This window comes from Montipora capricornis, chromosome 5 (genome assembly GCF_036669925.1).
Source record: "Montipora capricornis isolate CH-2021 chromosome 5, ASM3666992v2, whole genome shotgun sequence".
Lineage (NCBI taxonomy): Eukaryota > Metazoa > Cnidaria > Anthozoa > Scleractinia > Acroporidae > Montipora > Montipora capricornis.
The window spans coordinates 2,781,593-2,804,893 of NC_090887.1; the positions used below are offsets into that span (position 1 = coordinate 2,781,593).

The 23,301-nt window shown below is 41.1% G+C and overlaps 1 protein-coding gene across 1 annotated transcript; it reads left to right on the forward strand.

The window, feature by feature from the left end:
* The first annotated feature begins 362 nt into the window (after window positions 1–362).
* LOC138049117 (C-type mannose receptor 2-like) lies at window positions 363–22,738 on the forward strand. The gene is made up of 8 exons (XM_068895241.1): window positions 363–686; window positions 2,591–2,872; window positions 4,576–4,632; window positions 5,909–6,053; window positions 17,450–17,724; window positions 18,222–18,419; window positions 19,271–19,495; window positions 21,187–22,738. Exons 1-8 carry the CDS (start codon window positions 635–637, stop codon window positions 21,327–21,329), a joined length of 1,377 nt encoding a protein of 458 aa, XP_068751342.1. The 5' UTR covers window positions 363–634; the 3' UTR covers window positions 21,330–22,738.
* The last annotated feature ends 563 nt before the right edge of the window (window positions 22,739–23,301 follow it).

Below are 23,301 nucleotides of genomic sequence, written 5' to 3' on the forward strand. Positions count from 1 at the left end.
TATAATCATTTCTCGTGTAGCATCACATTAATTCACGCAGTGAAGTTCTTTACCTACCTTTTGCACAGCGTAAGGAGCGTGATTCTGACGCCGTGATTTTTAACGTGACATATCATCAGCAACTTTTCGAAGGACAAAAAAAGCGTATGACACGTAGTCAAACTTCTACGTTTACTAGGAAATTGTCAATCGCTAACAAACAAATTTTGTGCACATCCTGCGTTATAAATATAACTAACCTTGTTCCTTAGCAAGGAAATTGCGAATTAATTGATAAATTAATTAGGGGGTATAAAATTAATGAAAGTTATCCTTTAATCACTGGGTAAACAAACACTTCCGCCGTCCTAACCCGTTGACGTAAATAACGCAACAATCTATAGCATTCCGAAGTCTCTAACAAATACACAAGGATCGAAATTCCCTGAAAAGCTTCATGTGGACGGTACCAGAGACAATATCCCGGGTTGCCTTCGACACAAAAGAACACTCTAGCTTTGGTGCTGGTATGCAATGCATTTGCTCGTGGCCAAACAAGTTCTAAAGAACACAAAAAAACGTTTCTCAGGTCGATTAAACGGATAAAGACTCCGGCATCTCAACATCGAGTGGGACGGTTTTCCAAGGCACGAAAATGTTCCTTTTTGTATTTATAGCTATATATTACACATGGATAAGCATTCAAGGTGAGGGATTAATATTTATACAATAATTTTTCATCATTGTTATACCTATCCTCAAACACAAGAAAATGGCATTCGCGAAGTTCGACCTTATATATAGACATGAAACCAGCAAGCCTATTTTAATTATGTTGCTTTTTGACCCTGCAAATCGATTTAAAGCCTTTTAGCGGTTGCAACGATAATTTCCAATGATTGCCTATTCCATTACTTATTTTTGTGTGATCGACGTTAAAATATTAGAACTGATATTTGCTAATTCGTTCATAATTCAACTTCCGAAAGCTGTCTTCAATAGAGTTAATAAGTAACTTTTCAATGACCTGGCTGTTGCTTCGGTGTATTCGTGTCCATGCGTGATTTTCATCTTCAGTCGATGGACAAACTTCAAGCGTAATATTGACACCAAAAGAGAGATTTTTCAATGTTAAAATATTGAAGTAGAAATCGATTGTTGTTATTTTTTTCAATTTCGAAAGCGGTAGGACTCAATGATGGAGAAAGGTGCAGATAATTATTGTCATTAGAAGATAGAACTCATCTGTAGCTGTATTCTAATTTACAGTTATTTAAAACTCCCAGGGGCACGTCTCTAAAGTCTAGAAATCTATGGCTTATAAGGGTCCAAAAACCTCAAAACGCGATGTAGAGTGTTAGAACGAAACACATTCGTAATATTCTAAAGTTATAAAGTTCTGAAATCGCTAAAATTTCTGTCTGGCGGTTCTAAAATCTCTAAAATCTCTAACGGTTCTAGAATATCAAACAAACCGTCTGGGGGTTCTAAAATCTCGAAAAGTTGTAAGGTTCTACAATGCTATAGAACTTCATAATTAGACCATTTTAGTTTCTATTAATCACGCGCTTTATAGAGCTCTTCTAACTAGAGCAGTTTTAGAATGCTATAAAACTTTCTGATGTCAAGACCTAGAGTGGTTCTAGAATGCTATAGAACTTTCTTATGTCAAAACCCGGGTGTCTCGGGGATATTCGGATAACTTCATCCCGAATTGGTAATCGGAAAGTCGTAGGTTCGGCTCCTGCTTTGGCGCACTCGGATTTTTTCCCGAGTATCTCCGAGTCAACATCGAAAGTCGGTGCTATTCGCCGATCGTCAAAATGCCTCGCGACTTTAATTTCGCCGATCGTAGCTCGCATAATTTTGAGCATAAGACTGAGCAAAAGCATCGAGCATCATGCTGCAATAATGATCCAAAGTTTCCTTGTTTTGTAACAGAAAGAACTTTTTCAAAACCATCGGATACTGGCCGGCCCAAGGTCCGAAAAACCACTTTTTGAAACTATGCAAGACTGTCGATTGACTGAAAGATGTTTCAATTGTCTTTCTCGGGTATTAAAAACACACCAAAGATCTTTGTTTCACGAATTGCTTTTCGGGAGAGGAGAGTTTTCAGGTCCTTTGAAAGACCAGGCGCCTGGTCTTTCAACAGGCCATAAGTCATAATAGATTTACGATTCCCGAAATACGCCCGAAAAAGTTTCGACTTTCGAGAGGCACGACCCAGGTTACTGCCAGGTACCACATTTTCTGACCAGGTATGGTTACCAAGCAATTAACAAGGGTTATCATTCGTTTTTATGCTAATTATCAGGGCCCAGTTCCTCAAAAGCCGATTAACGCTAATCTAAGATTAAAAATTAACCAAGCAGTTTATTTCTCTACTCCCAAATGCTGTTCAACGTAGATTTTCGGCAGAACTTTACACGAGAAGACGTCAATCTTGAAAAACTAAAATAAACAAAAGAAACTTTCACCAAAAAGTTGAAAAGGTGAAACAAAAGTTTACGCTAATCCTGGATTAAGTTAATCGGCTTTCGAGGAACCTGGCCCAGGTAATTATACTGGAGCATAATAATCGTTAAAATGTAAAATGCTTTTCTTGCAGCTGAAAACGTGATAAAAATCAACAAGAACCTTATAGAGAAGAAACGAGGAGAATGCTTTGAATTCCAAGCGGAGCATTACTTTCCTACCAATTCTTCACCCATCTTTGTATGGAAAAAACGGCACACTACAACTATTTATCCGGATAATCGCATATCCATTTCCAGAGGTGGAAAGGAACTTGTTATCAAGCATTTGACGGAAGCAGATACGGCATTATACTCATCAGAGGTTAAAACAAAAGGAGGCCTAGAAATAACTCAGTATTGGTTAGTAGTTCGAGGTATGTACGTAGACCTTTTGTAATAAAATCGTTCAAAACATTGTCTCTTTAGCTTTTGTACCGTTGTGCCATTGCACCGGAGGCTGGACACGAGAAGACTGGTTGACCAACTTGGTCCTCGCTTTCAGCCTCCGCCGGTTACCAGGCCAGGCTACTCTGAGGACGAGCATGTCTTTGGGCCCGTCTGGAACTATCGGTGCGGTAGATAGGGGTTACCGCTTTCTCTACCTTTCCCTATCAAGAGTGTCACCTATATATCATACTCTGTCCAAAGCCATGCAATTTTATTCCTAAATGGGGAACCCATTGGGATTTAAAGGGTTAAAACAACATCTACGTCCGCTCAAAAACTATGCTTCCTTTAATCTTTCCCAGTCAAGAGTGACACTTAACAAATTTTTACTCTGTCTAATGACGGATAATTTTACTAGCCAATGGAGTCTTTCCAGGGGTGAAAGCGTTAGGGTTACGTCTCTCATTTCCCCATAGGGCATCATTCGATCGAAGTACGCAGAGGACAAGGACGCCTTTCCGCGATTTTGTAATGTATGTGCAATCATGGGGATATCTGCGCGGAACAGCTTAAGTCCATAGTGGATTTTCTGGTTTAGAACCGGCAGAGGTCGTTTCCCCTGAAGCTGACCAAATTAAGGTCGAGGGCTCCGGAGATGAGAACTTTCAAAGAGATTGTGAGCTCCATTGTGTTTTTTGAGCTCTTATTTGTTTTTACATGTTCAATAGTGTTGCATGCTTCTAATGAGTCCTGTAAATGCTGTCAGTGAGTGGACAGTTCAAATCAAGCTCTGCAGCCACTCAAAAATTATGTCCCCTTTAACCCATTAGGGACCTTTAGATTCTGGTACGAGGACGAGAACCAGAATGAGTACGAGATTTGACTGCCTGTTTTAAGCGAAAATACTTAAAATATTTATAACCGGGACGATTAATCTTACCCTTTGTTACCAGCGTAGGTTCCTCAGTTATTCTTATTGCTGGTGACTGAACCTTTTCCTGATCGAAGGATGCCAAATCCGCTACACTGTTGCGGTGACCTGTTTTGACACGACGGCATTTTTGCAAAACCTCTTACTTATGTGATAGGCGCGGTGGCCTCATGGTTAGTGTGCTCGAGTGGTCCTGTTGTGTTCTTGGGCAAGACACTTTAGTCTCACGGTGCCTCTCTCCTCCCAGGTGTATAAATGGGTACCGGTGAATTTAATGCTGGGGATCACTCTGCGATGGACTGGGATCCCATCCAGGGGGAAATAGAAATACTCCTAGTCGCTTCATTCTACAGAAACCGGAGATAAGCGCCAGCCTGATGGGCCTTCTAGGCTCGTGTAAGACTTTACCTACCTACCTACCCCACTAAAGTGACGACGGTATCACGTTTTCCCGCCAAAATGACGATGGTTTGGGCGCGCTCACTGTTGTTCTATGAGAAAATCTCGTCAGTACTCGTAGTCGTCCTCGTCCTAGAATCTAAAGCTCTCTATTGACTCCTAGGAGTGAGGCTAAACAGATTACTCTCTGTCTGACGCCAGCCAGTTTTCACTTCTCAGTGAAGGCAGTTCAGGAGTCAGTGGGTTAAGACTTGAGATCAATTGAGCTCTTGCTTGCGCAATATAAAAATTAAAACTGAAGTAAAGCCACTAACGCCAGTTACTGTGAATTTGACTTACTCTCAATTCTTTAATCGGCAGGCTGTGATGTCAACGAGAAAGAGATTGACTTCAAAGACTGTGAAACAGCCTGCGAAGGTTGGTGAGAGAAATTGAAATATGTACTAAGCAACTCACCCTCCTTCCTACCCCTAGCATTTTTTCCCTCATTTCCTTCATCACATCCCCTTCCCTAGTCTCCTACGCAGCAGTTCTTTGTGTGGTCACGCAACGCTCCTCCCCGTTGTGTGACCTCACAAAGAACTCCTGCGTAGGAGACTACCCCTTCCCCGGCACGAAACCCAAATTAGAGCAAATGCATTGGACAATCTGAAAAATCGCGGGAAAACGTTGTCGAACAAGGCACGCTTGTTTTTGAAGAGTTGAAGTTTACTTCTAATTTCTTGCAAAGGTGGGGTGAGATTTCATGACAGATCTTAAGGAGGACACGCAATACTTGAGCTGCCCGCGTCAATGGGTGACTGGATATAAAAACGCGTTACAGCTGATTGCGTTTACGTTTCTTCTAACCCTTATATAGATTCAATATAAAAAAATATACCTGCTCCTATTCACGAAAACTCCGAAATTTTTTTCAGAAACGGTTGCATCAGGTCACTTAAATCCGTCTCCCTTAGCTTGAAGTTATACGTGCGCGCAGACTCGAAATATTTCAAGAAACTGATTTTTAACTGAACTTTCTGTAAAATATGCCTACAGTTTCGTCAAAGTTTAAATATCTTGGAGATTATTTCTACCATTACGTGTAACGCTTCATGGGAAAAATTGATTTCACCTTCCATTAAAAAAGGACATAATATGTCGATTTTAAGATTAAAAGAAATGGCTTTAGGCAACGGTAACGGTATTTTGAAAGAAAATATCATATGAGAAATGTATGATGGGAAATTAATACCCTGGAGAAAATTCGTCTCGATATGATGACCCTAACTATATCTAAGAACGGAATATGTCTATTTGTGGGAAAACAGAGAAACTATTTCGAGCCTACTCAAAGGATGTAATGTGAAACAGTTAAAGTACTGTAAAATCACCTCGGATTTGACACTGCGTTCTTGTGGCTGTGGATAAGGCGTGATTTACGCGTACCACGACATCTAAAGCGCAATTGAAAGCCCAAATCCAAACGATATTTACACAAAGAACACATACACAAGGAAGGTAAGACATGGGAAACGACTGAAAAAAGTCTTTTTAAAAGATTGTGAACAAGGTTAACGCCATCTTGGTTTCAAAGTCACTTTGTTTGGAAAGGGAAAAGATTGTTCCTTGCGTCTGCGTTCGTCCTCTCTTCTGCATTTGCTGGTTAACTATAATGTGGAAAAATGCTCGTATTTGTTCGTTTTTCTCACAGCCGTTTGTCTCAAAGACTGGTATCAGTTTGGCGACAAATGTTTCCGTTACTTTTCGAATCCAAAGTCGTGGCTCGACGCTCACTCTCACTGCCAGGCAGCCTTCAGTGCGAAGCTCGCAACCGTCGAGAATGAAGAAGAAAACCGGTAAGAAAATGTGTACTTACGAGGCTCTCCCAGGGGGACTACTTTTTCCCTTGTTCCCATAAAAAATTGCATGTGTTACCTTGTTGCCGAAATTAATTCCAAACTTGTTCTCAGCTTTTTGATCCCTAAAAAGGTTTATGTTCAGTTGCAGCCCACTTGCGGACGGTAGATGTTGTTGTTGCCGCGAATTCACGTATCGGACGCCATATTGGAAGGGCGGGGGATAGGTCTGGGCCTGGTGTATTCCCCACTCGTCCCAGATCTTCCGATTTTCACCCGTCCAACATGGCGACCGAAATACAAATTACCACCTGCAAGCAGCTGGCTAGTTCAGTTGTTCACTAAGATATTTTGTCTTTATTCCCCAGTTCAAATTAGCCATATTCTCTTGTTCCCCCAAACCCCTGGGAGGGCCTCGCTTACGTTGTAAGTACTTTCACCAAAACAGCTTTCGTGATACCATAATAAAACATGGGAAAGGTTTCATGTACGGGAAAACGCAATACGTGGCTTTCACACAACGAAGCAACGCCCGTGTGTTTATTTAAAGAAATGAGTGCTTAATTTGACATAACGTTTGCTTGTAACATAAATACTAAAATGGTCGCTGATGGTCAGGGAGTCCAGATGGCCTAGCCGGTAACCAAGTGCCCTTCCCACCTTTGCGACCCGCGTTCAATACTGGCCTCGGCCATGAGGACGTATGTGGGCTGAGTTTCAGTCGATCTCAGTCTGACTCTGAAGGTTTTACTCCGGTTAATTCGGTTTTCCTCCCTCATCAAAATTGACTCTCAGTCAATTACATCCTCCCTTTTCATTGATTTGAAAGAATAAAGTTGCTATTATTACGTGGGATGCCTCCTGCAGGGCAGACCACATTATAAAATGTTCCCCGTATCCACAAATTGTAACGTTTGTTATCATTGGCTAGTCTCTGTAAGGTCTGGAAAGTGTAAATTTATAGAAACAGTATAGAAACTAGTGTATCTAGTAGATAGTAATGCTGCAGTACATTTCGTTAATAGTGTCAACATTTATCATTGGTAACCACAGCAACAACGTATTGAAGTCAGTGGGACTTATTTAGTTTGTTGAGGGAATGAAAGTATGTGCTGAAATTTAAGCGGAACTACCCCCATTCCAGACCATGATGAAGAGGACGAATTGTAAACGGAAGAAAAAATAAACTGATAACACACTACAAACTCCCTTTGCACCAGATCGCGGAAATCGAAAGATCCCTCAGATGCCTAAATTGGATGCAGAAAGAAAGGAAATTGTATCTTAAAATCTGCCATGGTACTCATCAACAAATGCATGCAGAACTATAATCAGTGCTACGGCTTGAAGCACATGGCAAGCTTACTTAAGTCAGTTTCGATTGCATGAATCACTGCACATATGAAAATAAAGTGTTTTACGGTTTCATCGTAGTTTTTCTAATCATTTTACAAGTTCTACAAGTCTACAGTTCTTCTTATGATTCTAGCTTCGATCCGAAGAAGTCGTAACTGCGTCAAACGATGAAATACGAAGCTCGAAGTTCAGATGTCAAAATTTTTTGCATGAAAGGAGCGAACGATGTACCTTAAAATTTGTCAAAATTCATGGAACTTTCACATACTGGAACGAAAGCGACGGATGTGAAAGTCATGCACGATATGAGAAAGTAAAACAACACCACTCACGTTTATCATCGAAAGCAGGATCACTATGTTAATGCTCGCTTCGCTCGCTCCGAAGCAAAAGTAGCAGTGCATTTGAAAAAAAGAACCCGTGTTTTACAAAACTCATTACAGTTTTGTAATAGTTCTAATAACGACTATTTCCTCGTAATGCTTATCACAATTGCTCAAAAATTCTACCACGTAGTCGAAATTATGGAAACGATGACATCGCGGAAGCTCCGAGTTCAGATGTGAGAACTTTGTGCCAGAAAGAGGACAATGATATAACTTAGAAGCTATCCAGATTCACAAAACTTTCACATCCTGGAACGAAAGCGACGAATGTGAAGGTCATGCAAGCTAGAAAACGAGAAGTAAAACGGTACAACTTGCCTTTTCATCGAATATTACGGGACCTCGTGCTTGAGCAATCTCTAGAGGATTTGGTGGCGTTCTGCTCAAATGCAATGCATTCTGGTAAAAGATGGTGAATGGCGCAGTGCATTCTGGGTAATTATGATGCATTCTGGAAAAAAGTGGTGAATTCGAGATTTCGTCCTATCTTCTCACGAATCCAGATTATGTTGCTGCTCGCTCCGTAGCAAATATTTAACCATTACCCTGCGAAATCGCGCGAAATATCGCCTGATACTTAGCCGAAGAGGCCATAGGCCGTGTTGGCTATAATCAGGCGATATTCCGCAAGATTGAGCAGGATAATGGTTTTATTATTCAACACCTGGATGGCAAAGCACAATTTTCTGCGTTTATTGGAAAAAAAAACTGGAAAAACTACCATTTTTCTCCGCGAGGCAGGATATCTGTTGACTACGCACGACGAATATTGCGCGCGCTATGACCATATTTGGACATTGTCACAATTTGTTGAATAATAAAATAATAAAATATCTCGTCCGGTCTTGGATAATTTTTTGCCCATGTGTATCACCCATTTCAATTCCTTTATTTACGGAGAAATCAATGTGTGCACAGCTTTGCATGTAAAATTCTAATACTTTAATAAACAGCAAAATATTAACCACAATAACAACATAAAATTTGCGACAATTTCGCTTATTTTTCGGGCACAGTTTGTACGTGATCAGTTAGTTAGTTAGTTGATCAGTGCCGTATAAGAAAGAGCGTAAAAGCGCCAAAACACTTCGATTGAACAAGTGGTCGGATTAGCTATAGAGCATCGGCGAGTGGGCTCTACATTCTCAAATAACAGTTTAAAGTACTTGAATTGGCTGTTGTAGTGCTTGGTTATCCTGTGGCTGTTCATTAGCTACCTCTTGCTGGACCACTTCCTCTACCATTTCTTCGTGAACTTCGTCTTGGACTTGGACATTTTCCGCCTGGACTTCGGCAACTTCCGCAAGAATTTCGGCATTTTCCGCCTGGACCAGGGCGACTTCTTCAAACGCAGGAGCCTGGTCAGCTTGTAGGGGATATTCCTGCACTGGAGCACTTTGGCGTCGGTACAGAAAGCCAAAACAACGAGAAAGGAGTCTTTCGCTTCTCTCCTCCTGCTGTCCACCCTCATCGTGTTGATGAATCACGTGACCTGGTGGAATCGGCAGCGCTTCTTCCAGACCAAGCGGTGGTCGTTCCTCCCAAGGTCCCGTATAGTACATTGGGTGTCCATGGTGATGGTTTCGTCGTGTAATCTTCCGCTTCACATATCTTGCTGCAGCGCGGAGTCTGTTTCGAAGGCCTGTGGGGTGAGGCTGCTGTGGTGGATGCTGCCCGGCCTGTGGAGGCACCACAGGAGGAGGTGGAGGAGCAACAACAGCCTCATTGGCAGGAGCATCACCATTTACCCCTTCATCTCCAGGTTGGTCCGCTACGTCATCAACATTTTCCCCCTCGTCATCCTCATCAACGTTGGGATTATGATGGTTGACTTGTGCCGGGTGGTCATTTAACGGGGCCTCTTCGTTGGGTCCCGGGGGTTCTAAAGGTGGAGGTGGCGCTTGAGCCTGAACATTTGCAAGATGTGCTTGAAATGCTAACAGCCAAACTGGCAAAATGTTATCGGCGTTTGGAGCTTGGTCAAGAGGTGGTATATGTGCCATGGGATTATAAGGGGGTACGTTCACAATCGGTGCTGGGTTTTGTATGACAAATCCATTTTGTCCAGCACCCTGAGGTTCTTGAAGAACCATATCTAGCTGATCCTCATCTTCAATTTCTAATTGCTCTACTATGGACTCGCTTTCAAAGTCCTCCTTATCGTTCACAGCAATATCAGTCAGTTCATCGTCGATTGCTGTTTCCACTGCGTCATATATTTCGAAATGAGTCTGCTCGGAATGGATTTCCTTAGCAAACTCTTCATTTTCATCTTTTTCGTTTTCCTCAGTGACCAGCAGTAATTTGTTCCCTTCATTATGGAAACAGTCTCTACCCCTTTGCAAACAGAGTTCTTGCGAGTATTTTAGCATCAAGGCTACGATTCGAAGCCAGGCCATTTTGAAGCTGGTCTCGCACAACGCAATTTGGTTATCAGTCACGGCAATGGAATACGTATTTGATAAGTTTGGATCAGTGCCTTTCACTTCATCTTCACCTTTGGAACTGATTTCACTTAAACACTTAACTCCAGTCAAATCTGCTAAGCCGTCGACTTCCTGATTCTTGTTACCTTTGGAATATTCATTCTCAAATTTCATTCCGCCTTCTTTATTCTCATTGAAGGCGGAAAAACAATCCCAGCTATCTTGGGTGCAAGCATTTATTGTCCCATTTTCTTGGTCATTCTGCGGATCACTGAGTTTACAGTCATCTTCGCTCTCTTCAGAAGAACAGCAATTCTTCTCTGGAGCGTGCAAGATTTGTTTCATTTCAGTCTTCCGTTTCACTTGTTTCCTGTTGTTATTCAGTGGATCATTTGCCTTGGAGCTATCTGTTCTTTCTTGTGAAAAACAACATTGCCTCTCTAGAGTGTATGACATCCCGTGAACGTCCATACCCGCCTGGGCAATCAACACATCTTCGACTTCTCTATCTTTACTTCCACTACGACTTGTACGATCAAAGCTGATTCCAGTCAAATCTGGTATGTCGATGACTTCTTGAGGTTTGCAATCATATAAATTATCATTCCCACATTTTATTCTTCTCCCTTTATTCACATTGAAGGCGGAAGCACAATCCAAGTTATCTTGGACGCAAGCATTTATTGTTCCCTTTCCTTGGTAATTTTGTGGATCACTGGCTTTCGAGGCATCTGCGCTCTCTTCAGAAGAACAGCAATTCTTCTGTGGAGCGTTCAAGATTTCTCTCATTTCAGTGTTCCTTTTCTCCTTTTTTCTTTGCTCATCTTGGGGGAAACTAGCCTTAGAGCCTTCTGTTCTTTCTTGAGAAGAACAGCAAGAGCTCTCTAGAGCGTTTGAGATCACCTGCACTTCCATGCCCGCTTGGGCAATCAATACATCTTCGACTTCTCTGTGTTTACTTCCACCACGACTTGCACGATCAAAGCTGATTCCAGTCAAATCTGGTATGTCGATGACTTCTTGAGGTTTGCAACCATATAAATTATCATCCCCACATTTTATTCTGCCTCCTCTATTCACAATCAAGGCGGGAGCACAATCCAAGTTATCTTGGGCGCAAGCATTTATTGTCCCCTTTCCTTGGTAATTTTGTGGATCACTGGCTTTCGAGGCATCTGCGCTCTCTTTAAAAGAACAGCAATTCTTCTCAGGAGCGTTCAAGATTTCTCTCATTTCAGTGTTCCGCTTCTCTTTGTTTCTTTGCTCATCTTGGGGGAAACTAGCCTTAGAGCCTTCTGTTCTTTCTTGAGAAGAACAGCAAGAGCTCTCTAGAGCGTTTGAGATCACCTGCACTTCCATGCCCGCTTGGGCAATCAATACATCTTCGACTTTTCTGTGTTTACTTCCACCACGACTTGAACGATCAAAGCTGATTCCAGTCAAATCTGGTATGTCGATGACTTCTTGAGGTTTGCAACCATATAAATTATCATTTCCACATTTTATTCTTCCCCCTTTATTCACATTGAAGGCAGAAGCACAATCCACTTTATCTTGGGCGCAAGCATTTATTGTCCCCTTTCCTTGGTAATTTTGTGCATCACTGGCTTTCGAGGAATCTGCGCTCTCTTTAAAAGAACAGCAATTCTTCTCTGGAGCGTTCAAAATTTCTCTCATTTCAGTGTTCCGCTTGTCCTTTTTTCTTTGCTCATCTTGTGGAAAACTCGCCTTAGAGCTATGTGTTCTTTCTTGAGAAGAACAGCAGGAGCTGTCTAGAGCGTTTGAGATCACCTGCTCTTCCACGCCCGCTTCGGCTATCAATCCATCTTCGACTTTTCTGTCTTTACTTCCACCGCGACTTGTACGATCAGAGCTGATCTCAGTCAAATCTGGTATTTCGATGACTTCTTGAGGTTTGCAACCATATAAATTATCATTCCCACATTTTATTCTTCCCCCTTTATTCACATTGAAGGCGGAAGCACAATCCACTTTATCTTGGGTGCAAGCATTTATTGTCCCCTTTCCTTGGTAATTTTGTGGATCACTGGCTTTCGAGGCATCTGCGCTCTCTTCAGAAGAACAGCAATTCTTCTGTGGAGCGTTCAAGATTTCTCTCATTTCAGTGTTCCGCTTCTCTTTGTTTCTTTGCTCATCTTGTGGAAAACTCGCCTTAGAGCTATCTTTTTTTTCTTGAGAAGAACAGGAAAGGCTCTGTAGAGCGTCTGAGATCACCTGTACTTTCATGCCCGCTTCGGCAATGAATTTCTCTTTGACCTCCTCCTCATAAATACCAACTGTACAGCCAAGGCTGTTGGACAAACACAGTTGGTATGACTGTGCAACATGTTGCACGCCACCCACACCCTCAAGGTTCTGTTCTACACCTTCACTGGAGAAACAATCATCAGGCAGTGACTGAGGATCCTCGCTGGTTATGGGACCTTTTTCACTAAAAGTCTTTTTCATTTCAGTTTCTATCTCTTCGTCTTTTTCAACACAATGCTTTCCTTCCGAAGCATTGTTTAGTAGTATGCTGAATGGCACTAAAACGTTTTGTACGTAATGCCAGAAATATGTCATTGCGCGTAACCATGCCATCTTGATGACTGCGAGAAACGAAGCCTTGTTATCATTGATATCAGCCCCAGAGTTCACATTAGATAAACTGTATTCAAGGCCTTCATTCTTTTCGCTATCGCCACAAGTATCCCCGGGGCTGAGACCCGGTAATTCATTTCCTTGTGGTTCTTGGTCTGATCCTAGGGACTTCAATCCCCAAGGGTAATTATTCACATATATTGCTTTTCCGAAGCCAGTCTGTGTTTTGTGTCCCTTTGCGGGAAATCTCCCTGCCTGATCATTGCGGGATTTTAGTTGGAACATATTCTGAGAGCCCATTCCGCAAAACTGAAACGCGTAAGATTCTACGCCTGTTGCATTATTTCCGCTTTGACTTTGAGTTAATCTGGGAGGCTTATCTCCTCGGGGGATGCAAATTCCCTTGCTTTTGTGTCTCTTGAGATTGACCCCCTGGGAAAATATCGACCCGGTTCCTTGGGGTAAGGCTCGAGTCGTCTTCCTCGGAGCAAGAACAGAAGCTCTCCTGTTGCTTGAATACTTCGACGCTGACTTCGCCGTTGCGAAAAAACCGACTTCAATTATCTTGCGACTTCCGCGGATAAATTGAAAAATGACCATTACTGGCGCATGCGCCTGAGAGATGATGTAAGCGACCTCATCTTGCGTTGCAGACCACACAGAACAAGAAGGGCTGACAACGTGAACAGCTATTGCAGCTCTCCAAGTTCTTAGCCTTAATTTGTCTTCGAAGGCCTCCTGTATTGTAATCAATGGACTTGTTCCCATGCTCACATCACGTGATATACGGAATACTCCATTCACTTGGTTCCATACCCCTCTCACTCTAGCTAGGTACCTCAGCGGAACCATTCTGAACGTTGCATGGGCCATAATATTGTTGTTGTAAAAGGGAAATCTGCTTATTGCCATTACTTTTCTTTGCGCCATATTAGCCCTGCAAATAAAAAAGTAGCAGAACAAGTTAAGTAAGGAGCATGCTGTTTAAGCTGGAAAACCTCTTAAGTTTGCTTCAATTGTAAACTTAAAAGGAAATAACACTTTGTGACATTAGTCATAGTTACACATACCGAGGAAAACCGCATTCCAGAGGTAAGTTTACTAGGTTTACGTCACCGAGGTGATTCTGGTCACACACAAGACTTTTTACCCGAAGTAAATGCTTGAAACAGAACAAGTTTGCTGCGAAAACACAACTGCAGAATTACGGAGAATTCAAGAGAGGTAGCAAATAGTTTGTCGCTCTTACTTCTTTTCCGTGACCAACACCAAGTCCTTAAAATTACCGATTCTACTAATTCAGCGCTTCATTCAGCAAAGAGAGGCTGTACAACACGCGAGCTTACGAGTAATGCTAGCCATTCGAGCTTAGTTAATGGAGGGAGACTGAACAGTTGACACCGGACATACCTTTATTTTTGACAAACTTTGAATATATAGTTGTTCGATATTCGATAAAGCGAGAGAACAAAACGCGAAATTAGACTGGCCGCCATCTTAAAATTCTGTGTGCACCATCAAAATCACGTGACATGCGAAAAAAACACAACAAAGAGTTCAATTCGGTCTCTGAAGTTCACCGGCTACCCGCGTAACTAGTCTCCCTCCATTAACTATGTTAACATACGAGGCGTGCGAGTCAAGATGCGAGCCACGCAGTTATTGAAAGCTTATCGCTTTAAAATGGGTGCTTTGACTTAAATACTCTTTATCATCATTATTTGAAATGGGTGCTTGGACTTAAATGCAAGACTCGCATGGCTCGCGGGCTCGCAGTTTGTCAAGAAGTGCGCTATCCTCGGCCGGTTATGATGTCAAAAACGCGTTCACCTTGCCCCATTATTGACCTTTTGAGGTATTTAGAAAGTCTAAATTACACTTCCTAGCGCTTGTCACATGCAACTGCTTCGCGATTGGTCATTCCGTCTCGGGATACTTGACAAACCACGCTATTCAGTTATCACGGGAATGTGGTGGATGAGGTTGTTTCAGTAAATCTTCCGCATACTACAATATCATGAAGCAAAAAGGAGCCCTTACTTTTTCTTCTTTGTCCAGCAAATGAAAATCGCTTTCGCTGCCGCAGCGAAAATACAACTGAAACACATCGTCATCAGTAAGGTCAAAGTTATCCAGTAGCATCCTGAAAGAAATAAAGGGTTTTATACTTGTTATAGACCTTAGATGCTGATCCCGTTAAATGCTAGGTGAAGTCTCGTTGGACTGTGTAAACTCTTGACATTTTATCTACCAAGTGACAGAGTTACGTTCCATGTTCTTTCACGGAATTTCGAAATCGAATGATGATTAAATAAGTTAGTTCAGCAAATCTTCGATAGCTTAACATAAAAGAAGATTACTTAAGTGCTCGATGATAAAAGGCCAAGCTAACTTGAAAGAAGCCGAAAAAGACGAAATGAGTTAACTTGTGTTTTTTTTTTGTTTGTGTGTGCCAAATTGATCCCTGTGGGCGCAGCCTAATCGTGAAGCTGCGCGTGAAAAAAAAAGTCAACAATTCACGCGCGCAAAAACGATCCCCACCTGTAATGCATTCCACGCACGCGCATACGTCACTTTGCATGGTAAGGGCTAGAGGCGTAAAACTATACAGCGACAACAAAAAGACCCAGCCATCTCATCTCGTGACTGAAGAATTAGTGGTTTAATTGATCACATCAAAATTGTAATTTATCAGTTGATTACATATTAATGGCTATTACAACACCTAATTAAAAACAATAGATGCGTCATAGGCGATTATTATACAATAGGTGGTTTAAATAAAAGATTCTTTCATATATCATGTTTTAATACGAAGATGGCTTTACGTGAACTGCATAGAAAATTAATCCATAGCGGAAAAAGAAAAAAATGAGCTTTTGCTAATGCTGCAATTGCTGTTGTTTCTGTAAAAGTTGACCATTCAATTCACGTCGACAGCGTCAGAATATTTAATATCAAACAAATTTCCAAAATCAAGTTGCAAGATCTGGACCGTCGGAAAAAAGTGTGTTTTACGGTGTCTTTCCTGTGACTTAAAGGGTTTCTGTGCAACCCGTGGCAATCGTTTGGAATACTAGTCTCATGCTTGATTTACGTCACGCACAGAACTTATCGAACGCATTCTCTCGATCGTCCTCCAAATCTCTATCTCTAAGGGAAATTTAAGCGCTATATGTGGGATATTTGCAAACATGCTTGTATACTTCTGTATCTTTTGGAGGAAAAAGATTGAGGTCCGAATCGAGATTGAGTCGTTAAGTTTATCGAAAGCTTTGGTAAAGAAGTGCGCAATGGACATAAATACTTGTGCTCACTTACCCAAATTGTGTATATGTGGATCCAAAATAGTATCTGTGTCACTTCGCATAATATTGAACAGTTTGCTCAAGATTAAGCCAAACATGCTCACGAACAAATTACACCCAACCATCTCTGAGCTGAGCATCTGCAATCTGATTATTCAACGTCAAAAGTCGTAATTTATAAATGGTTTTTTAATGAAGCTTGCATCATCAAATTAACGTTAATGAACTGTTCAATTACGACATCAAGTGTTGAGAATTTGTATTCTGATCTACAGGTGACCAATAAATGTCCTGTGCAATAGCACGTTTCTGGTGAATTTTGGGTATTACCAGTCTCCTAGGGAATCATCCGCTAAAATTGAGCGAAAAAGACTAGAATTAGCCAGGATTCACCAGTGACCTATTATTACCAAATAGCGCGTGTTGTTTTGTCAAATCCTGAAAAGGCAAATTCCGAGCAAAAATCATCAGAGGAGTTCTCCAGTAAACTGTAAACTTCCATGTCTTGTGCAAAAAATAAAAGCAAAAGGAAGACTAGACACCAAACAATCTTTATTTCGATTGGCTTGCTAATGACAGCGTGAATAGGAATTGACCACTTTTAACATTCCATTATGCAATACGTTTGGGGTGGGGAGGGGGGTAGGGTATTTGCATAAACACAATACAAGTTATTTACTCTTGGGACTATACCCTTCTTCCATTGTTTTACAGCATTGCCCTCCCCCTGCCCCTCTTCCACCAAAATGGACAAAATGAACTGTTTCATGTGATTGGTGAAAAAAGCGAATAACACTGATAGCCAAGATAAGAAATAGTCTGATATTGAATTCGTGAATATGAATTTATCCAGAGATGAACAGAGGTTAAGAGCACTATGCTGACCGTCTCAATCTCCACCAACCCATTTTTTACTAACAGTTGGACATCAATTATAATTTGTGGCTTTCTGCACTGACTTACCCTCAGGGCTTCATGCACGATCTAACGTAACATTAGCCCCAATCTCCTTCCACGGTATGAACTGGTCTCGGCATCCACTCTCTTTTAGTAAGGGGTTAGGCCAGTTGCCTAACCCCTTAGTGTTTCGGTTGACACAAACCTCTTTGCAGATGATTTCCAGTCATACCAGAAAAACCTTGCAATTATTCTATTCTCATCTCTTTTTTCTAGCCTTGTAAAATGTCTTTCAAGCCTTTCACAATAAAGGCAAGATCTTTTCTGTCTCGAAACGGTGAAGGAGTTTTAAAAAACATTTTACCCACAAGAATAATGACATAGGCTACTGCTTCATTTCATTAATTTTTCGTTTTTTGCAGCTTTGTGGGCAATCTCCTCAAATCGGGGTACGGTGCTTGGATAGGCTTAAATGACAGGAGTAGTGAAGGCAAATTTCTTTGGAATTACAACAAATACAATAGGCCAACATATTTTGCGTGGGACAAAGCCAATACGGACAACCCGGAACCAAACAATTTCAATGGACAGTGTAACGTCGAGAACTGCGTCGAGATGAAACATACGAACAAGAGATGGAATGACGTTGTTTGCAAGGCACATAATGATTACGTTTGCATGAGGAAGTCTCAAATAGGTGAGGTCATTGAAGAACGTGTTGGGGGGGGGGGGGGTGGGTGGGAAGGGATGGAAGAGATAAGCACTGGTCGGCCGTTCGGTCGTTGCCATTTTTGACGGTCGATGCCAATCTTAGTAACCAAGCCTTTTTATTCGGTAAGCTTCCAGTGAATTGTTAGGGTTAGCTTAATTAAATACTTTTAAATTGTGCCAAAATCGCTTTCCTATCCACAAGTCGTAGGCAGTTTACAATCCTTCCCCAAGGACCTAAAAAGCTGAAACTCTACATGCATAATAACTATTGTCTGTAGGTATGACGTAACGCAAGCAGAGCCGGCAAGAGTTAGCTGCCTGCTTGTAGCCAACCAAAACTGAGAAAGTCACACCAGTTTCTAATAATTCTATAAATCATGTATGCAAATTAACTTCAACTAGGAGCTCATCATGATGATGAGCTCCTGCTTCAACTGCAACTGAATTTGCAAAAACTCAGGTCAAAAAAATTTTTGTCTCCAGACCTCCCCGGCTGGCGTTGCCAGGAAGGGAAATGTTACCTTTACGTGCGTGATGCTGTCACGTGGGACTGGGCCCAACAAAGCTGCCGAAACAGAAACAGCACTTTAGTGACAATATCAAGCTCCGAAGAAAACGAGATCATTGGAAGTTTGGTGAGATCAACGGTCTGGATTGGACTTAACGACCGAGTGGAAGCTGGTACGTCTTTTTGTTACAATTCACAATTCATAATCCAGGTCATTTGTCATGTAAATAGTTTGTCTTTTTCGAAGGGGAGCAATAAAATATAGGCCGGGTTACCAAGCTGCAGACTGTTTCGGAATTGGTAACCTGGCCTTCATTTCCGACAACAGAAAAAACCGCTTAGGTGATTATAACATAAAAACCACCTCAAGTGAAACCAATCAGCGCAGTTTGATTCTATGAATGAAGTAAAGAACGCTAATTGCTATCAATAGGCGCATCCTTCCCTTTTCGGAAATTGTTGGAATATAAGAGGACTCTTGCGGTAACATTGAATCACGTCACCTCACACTGAAGACACTAGACAGGGGTGTCAAGACTTCAGGTCTTTGAATCGTAACTTTCGAAGCTACATTCAAAATTTATTCAACCCAGAGTAGCGCCAAACTATGCCTTATTTTTGTGATTTTAAGGGGGTTTTGAACACTTAATAAACTTGGGAATTTAAGTATGTGGGGTGGTGAGAGCACTCGCCTCCCTTCAATGTGGCCCAGGTTCGATTTCCAAACTCGGCGTCCTATGTGGGTTGCGTTTGTTGGTTCTCTACTCTGCACTGAGAGGTTTTTCTCCGGGTATTCTCCGGTTTTCCCCTCTCCTCAAAAACCTACATTTGATTTGATTAGTGTTAATTTTTTGATTTCAGTTTACAGTGTCCCCAATCAGTGCCTTTTCGCTAAATGCACGGGACACTTGAATATAGTTCATTATTATTAATTTGTTTATTTATTTATTTATTTCAAGTTATCGATGACGACTGTGGTGTAGTCAAATCCATGACCTCCCGATAACTAGTTTTAACTTTACAGGTTTATACGTATGGAATGACATTGCTCAGGGCAAGTTTGATAACAGGCCTACATACTACAACTGGGAGCTCGGGGAACCAAATGATCGCCATTATGATCCATTTAAGGCGCCTCGCAGGTGCAAAGGCGAAGACTGTGTGCAGATCAAAAGCTGGAATGACGTAATAAGCTGGTGTGACTTAGACTGCGACATCCAGTTACCTTACATATGTGAAAAAAGTCGAGGTGAGAACAAATTGTCGTTATAAAGTAGGTTGTAGTTATTCATCGCGGTGTATACTTCAACTTTCAACTTTATTTACTACTAAAACAAAGAAAAAAAAACAAATGGTCGCTTCCCGCAAATACCATTGACTAGTTGAGGTGAGGAGCGACAGGAAAAAGACGGTTGTTATTACACCTTGTAGAGAGTAAAATGAAAATGAAAATGAAAAGTATACCTATAATGTTGTTGTTATTCATCGTGGTGAAGTACAATAATAATAAATTATTATATGACTAGCTCCGTGAGCGGGCAAGATGAACCAAATCGCGGGCTCTGATTGGCTACCCGAGCGGGCAAGATGGAGCGATAATGCCCGCTCGGGATTTCTCGCTTGGTCCCGCAAGATCAAAGATCATTTTTTGGTGTTTTAAGTCATATAATAAATCGTTTATTGACCAAGATTGTTCGGTCAAGATGACTGGATATTGGCCTCGTTCTTTTTTTGCGTGTTTATGGACCTCGACTTCGTCTCGGTCCATAAACACGCAAAAAAAGAACTTGGCCAATATCCAGTCATCTTGACCTCACGCTTGGTCAATAACCCATACGTATTCTCGTTTGTCTCACGATGTGGTCACTTGTGATGTAGATCGCGACGTTTCGACTGCATACTGCTAGCCTTCATCAGGCGATGTTATCGACTGCTTACGCGTCACCTTTTATGCAGTATGCTCCTCTGTGATTGGTTGATTTTCAGCTGCTGAAAACCAACCAATGATGAAGACTAGCAGTATGCAGTGGAAACGTCGCGATCTACATCACAAGTGACCACATCGTGAGACAAACGAGAATATTTTATTATTGGTATACGTATAATTCGTTTGTCTCACGATATAGTCACTTCCGATGTAGATCGGAAGTAACAATCTACTTAAAAAAATAGATTCTATGTTGACGTACATCTGTTCAGTAATAGATAGATGACGTCAAAGTGTGGTAAGAACAAAAAACTGGCACACGAGGCGATAGCTCATGCACGTGACGTTTATCGACTTTTTTGTTTATGAATTATTAATGTGTTTAAAAAAATTAATTTTGAAAGAGTTCTTCGTCTCGTACATTTTATAGTCAGGAAGCAGACCTTTACAGCCTCTAATTTCATTGGATCAATTTAGGACACAAGTCTATTGTGTTTAACGTCATGGTCTATTGGTCCATGGTCTTTTGTATTGTTCTTTGTGTCCATTCTGTTCTGAACCAATCCCGAAAGTCGTTCCGAGACCTTACAGTTTAGTCCAAACTGACCTGAAGTGAAGTTCATGTGTTGGTCACCACTCCCCTCGGGGATTGTCAAAATTAATTTACAATTCTGTTTGGGGGACTTTGACCAGACTGCTTGTTACGTAGTTTTCAATCGCTGATAAAGTGAAAGGTGCCTCCATATACGACAACGGACCAGACCACAACACCGGGAACTCTGTGCCCTTCTCGAATAGTGTGTGGGATCAAACGTCCCACGGAGTTTGTAGTCCTTATATGACAAGACTTTAAAGTCTACTGTTGGTCCTAAGTGTTGATCGGGCAGGAGTTGAACTGACGACCTATCGGCACCGTAGTCCGATGGTCAACCAACAGAACAAACCAGTGGGTGACTTACTTTAATTTGTCTACAGAAGACATTCAATCTTCTTTTCCGTTTGTTGGTTTTCAGATCTCAATATCAGTTTTGCGGCGTGGGTAGCCATTTCAATGGGTGCAGGACTCATAATAAGCATCTTTGGAGGACGAGCTTACATGGAATATAAGACGCGAGGAGGGCGCAAAGATGTGAAACAAATACTGGAAGAATCGTGAGCGAAAGCATCAGGAATAGCAGGCGGTCAAGAGACAGAATTGCTTTTAATTAATCCGCTCGGAAACAAGTGAGAGGGAAGTTGATCCGAGGAGGTTTTGAACGGGAGCATAAAGGTTAGGGAAGGGAAGGGTACGAGGAAATTTAAAAGGGAGAGGGGTGGGAGAGAACAACTGTTTGTTAACTATCCTCAATTCTACGCAGTAAGGGGTATTCGCAACAAACTCTTTGGACTATTTGAACTCTGCGAAACATCCGTTTTAAAGAGAAAAACTATTACCTACAGATCCGAAGTAAAAGTAATACAGATCACTGAAGTCATTATTTTACTTTTCAAGGGGTGAAAGATGGGACAAATTGCTAATAATTTGTCATATGAAAGGTTTACTGACTTGAATACTCATAAATCAGGCCTCGACTGTTCAAAGATCGAACAGCGCTAACTAACAAATAAGCGCTTCGAAAACCAATTAAGTGATCCTCTGGATTGTGAGAATTTTAGTTCTGTAAGGCCCGGTTCAAACGTCAAACTTTTCATGTGCCGAATCTAATGCAATTGAGAAAAAAATGTTGTTTTTGGCTCATTCACATTAGATTCGGCACATGAAAAGTTTGACGTTTTAACCGGTTCTAATATTCAGTCAGGTAGTTATGGAGACATGAAACGGTTTGTTTCATTTTAAGCCTATTTATTATCCTCAGATTCTGTTTTAAACTCAACCTGAAGCATATCTTCAATTCTATGAAAACACGAAATCTATGAAGCCACCTTACATCCTATTATTGTTCTTGAGAAGAAGGCTGCTCGAATTATTACTTTTTCTTGCCAAAATGCTCATACTTGCCCAATTTTCAAACATTTGTAAATTATGAAATTTATTGATGTTCTACATTGTCTTAATTGTGTCTTAATGTTTGAATTTATCATAATTCGTTACTTTCTGCTTTCCACTATTTTAATTCCTATATCAAGTAGGCACAAGTGTAATACTAGACTGTGTTCTAAATCAGCTTTTTTTATTCCTTCTGTTCTTTGGAAAAGTCTTTAAAAATTCTTCGCTTTAACAAATTTAAATACAAATTTAATACTTCCTTCTTTACTCCAGTCCATCTGAAGTTTCATTGGTTCTTTTCCTGCTGCTTTAGACATAAAATTCTTTATTCTGCCTCCTAGCTAGATTTCAACTTTCCTCACTAGCTTCTTGGTTATTTTCTAGGGGGAATTGTACCTTTCTTAAGTCTATTACTTATTTCATGTATCTCTATTTACGTGTAGTACACATAAACTATTTTCTTTGTTGTTCCAGGAAAACAGGAATTTTCTCCTAAATCAGATTTAGAACCGTTGTGACTTTCTCTTCACTAGAAAAGAATCACATTTTGAATAAAGAATAAAGCAATCATTGCCTTTTGATATCATCAGAAATTGTTATTGTGTACTCGTTCTTTTGTGAACGGCGCGGAAGGGGGAGGGGGGGGGGGGGCATGACTAAGAGTGTACAACCTCATTGCATTTGTGGAACGACGTTTTTACAGACGGCGTTATTTTTATTGATTTTAACGGGAAACCAGACCATTCCAGGTAATCGCAAGTCTTGCATGAAACATTATTACCCATGGGATTGAAAATGGTCACTTCCGCATTCTTTCAGAATGCCGTTACATAGACCTAATACATACTTTAGTTTTTATTCTGTCTTTATTATTATTATTATTATCGACTTTTATTTGTTCTTAGAGCCATGAGTTTATCAGTTAATAAACTGCTTTAGGTTATGTCTTGTTGGAAGGTCATGAACGAGATTTTAGGACACGCATTGCATTGGCGAGCGACACGACGCTAGAAATTTATATTGTGACGTCATAGCATAAATTGGGATTGTAACGTCTACAATCATAACAACCTTGAACCAAGGCTCTCTCTTTTCCTAAAACATGTCAATCATTTCGGGTGGAAGAAAAAGAAAGAGCCTG

What these genes read in the sequence shown, in the direction of transcription:
- LOC138049117 (XM_068895241.1), top strand. Translation starts at nt 635, where the DNA reads ATGTTCCTTTTTGTATTTATAGCTATATATTACACATGGATAAGCATT. An exon ending in CACATGGATAAGCATTCAAG is followed by an intron (nt 687 to 2,590) that starts GTGAGGGATTAA and finishes CTTTTCTTGCAG; the next exon opens with CTGAAAACGTGATAAAAATC. An exon ending in CTGTGAAACAGCCTGCGAAG is followed by an intron (nt 4,633 to 5,908) that starts GTTGGTGAGAGA and finishes TTTTTCTCACAG; the next exon opens with CCGTTTGTCTCAAAGACTGG.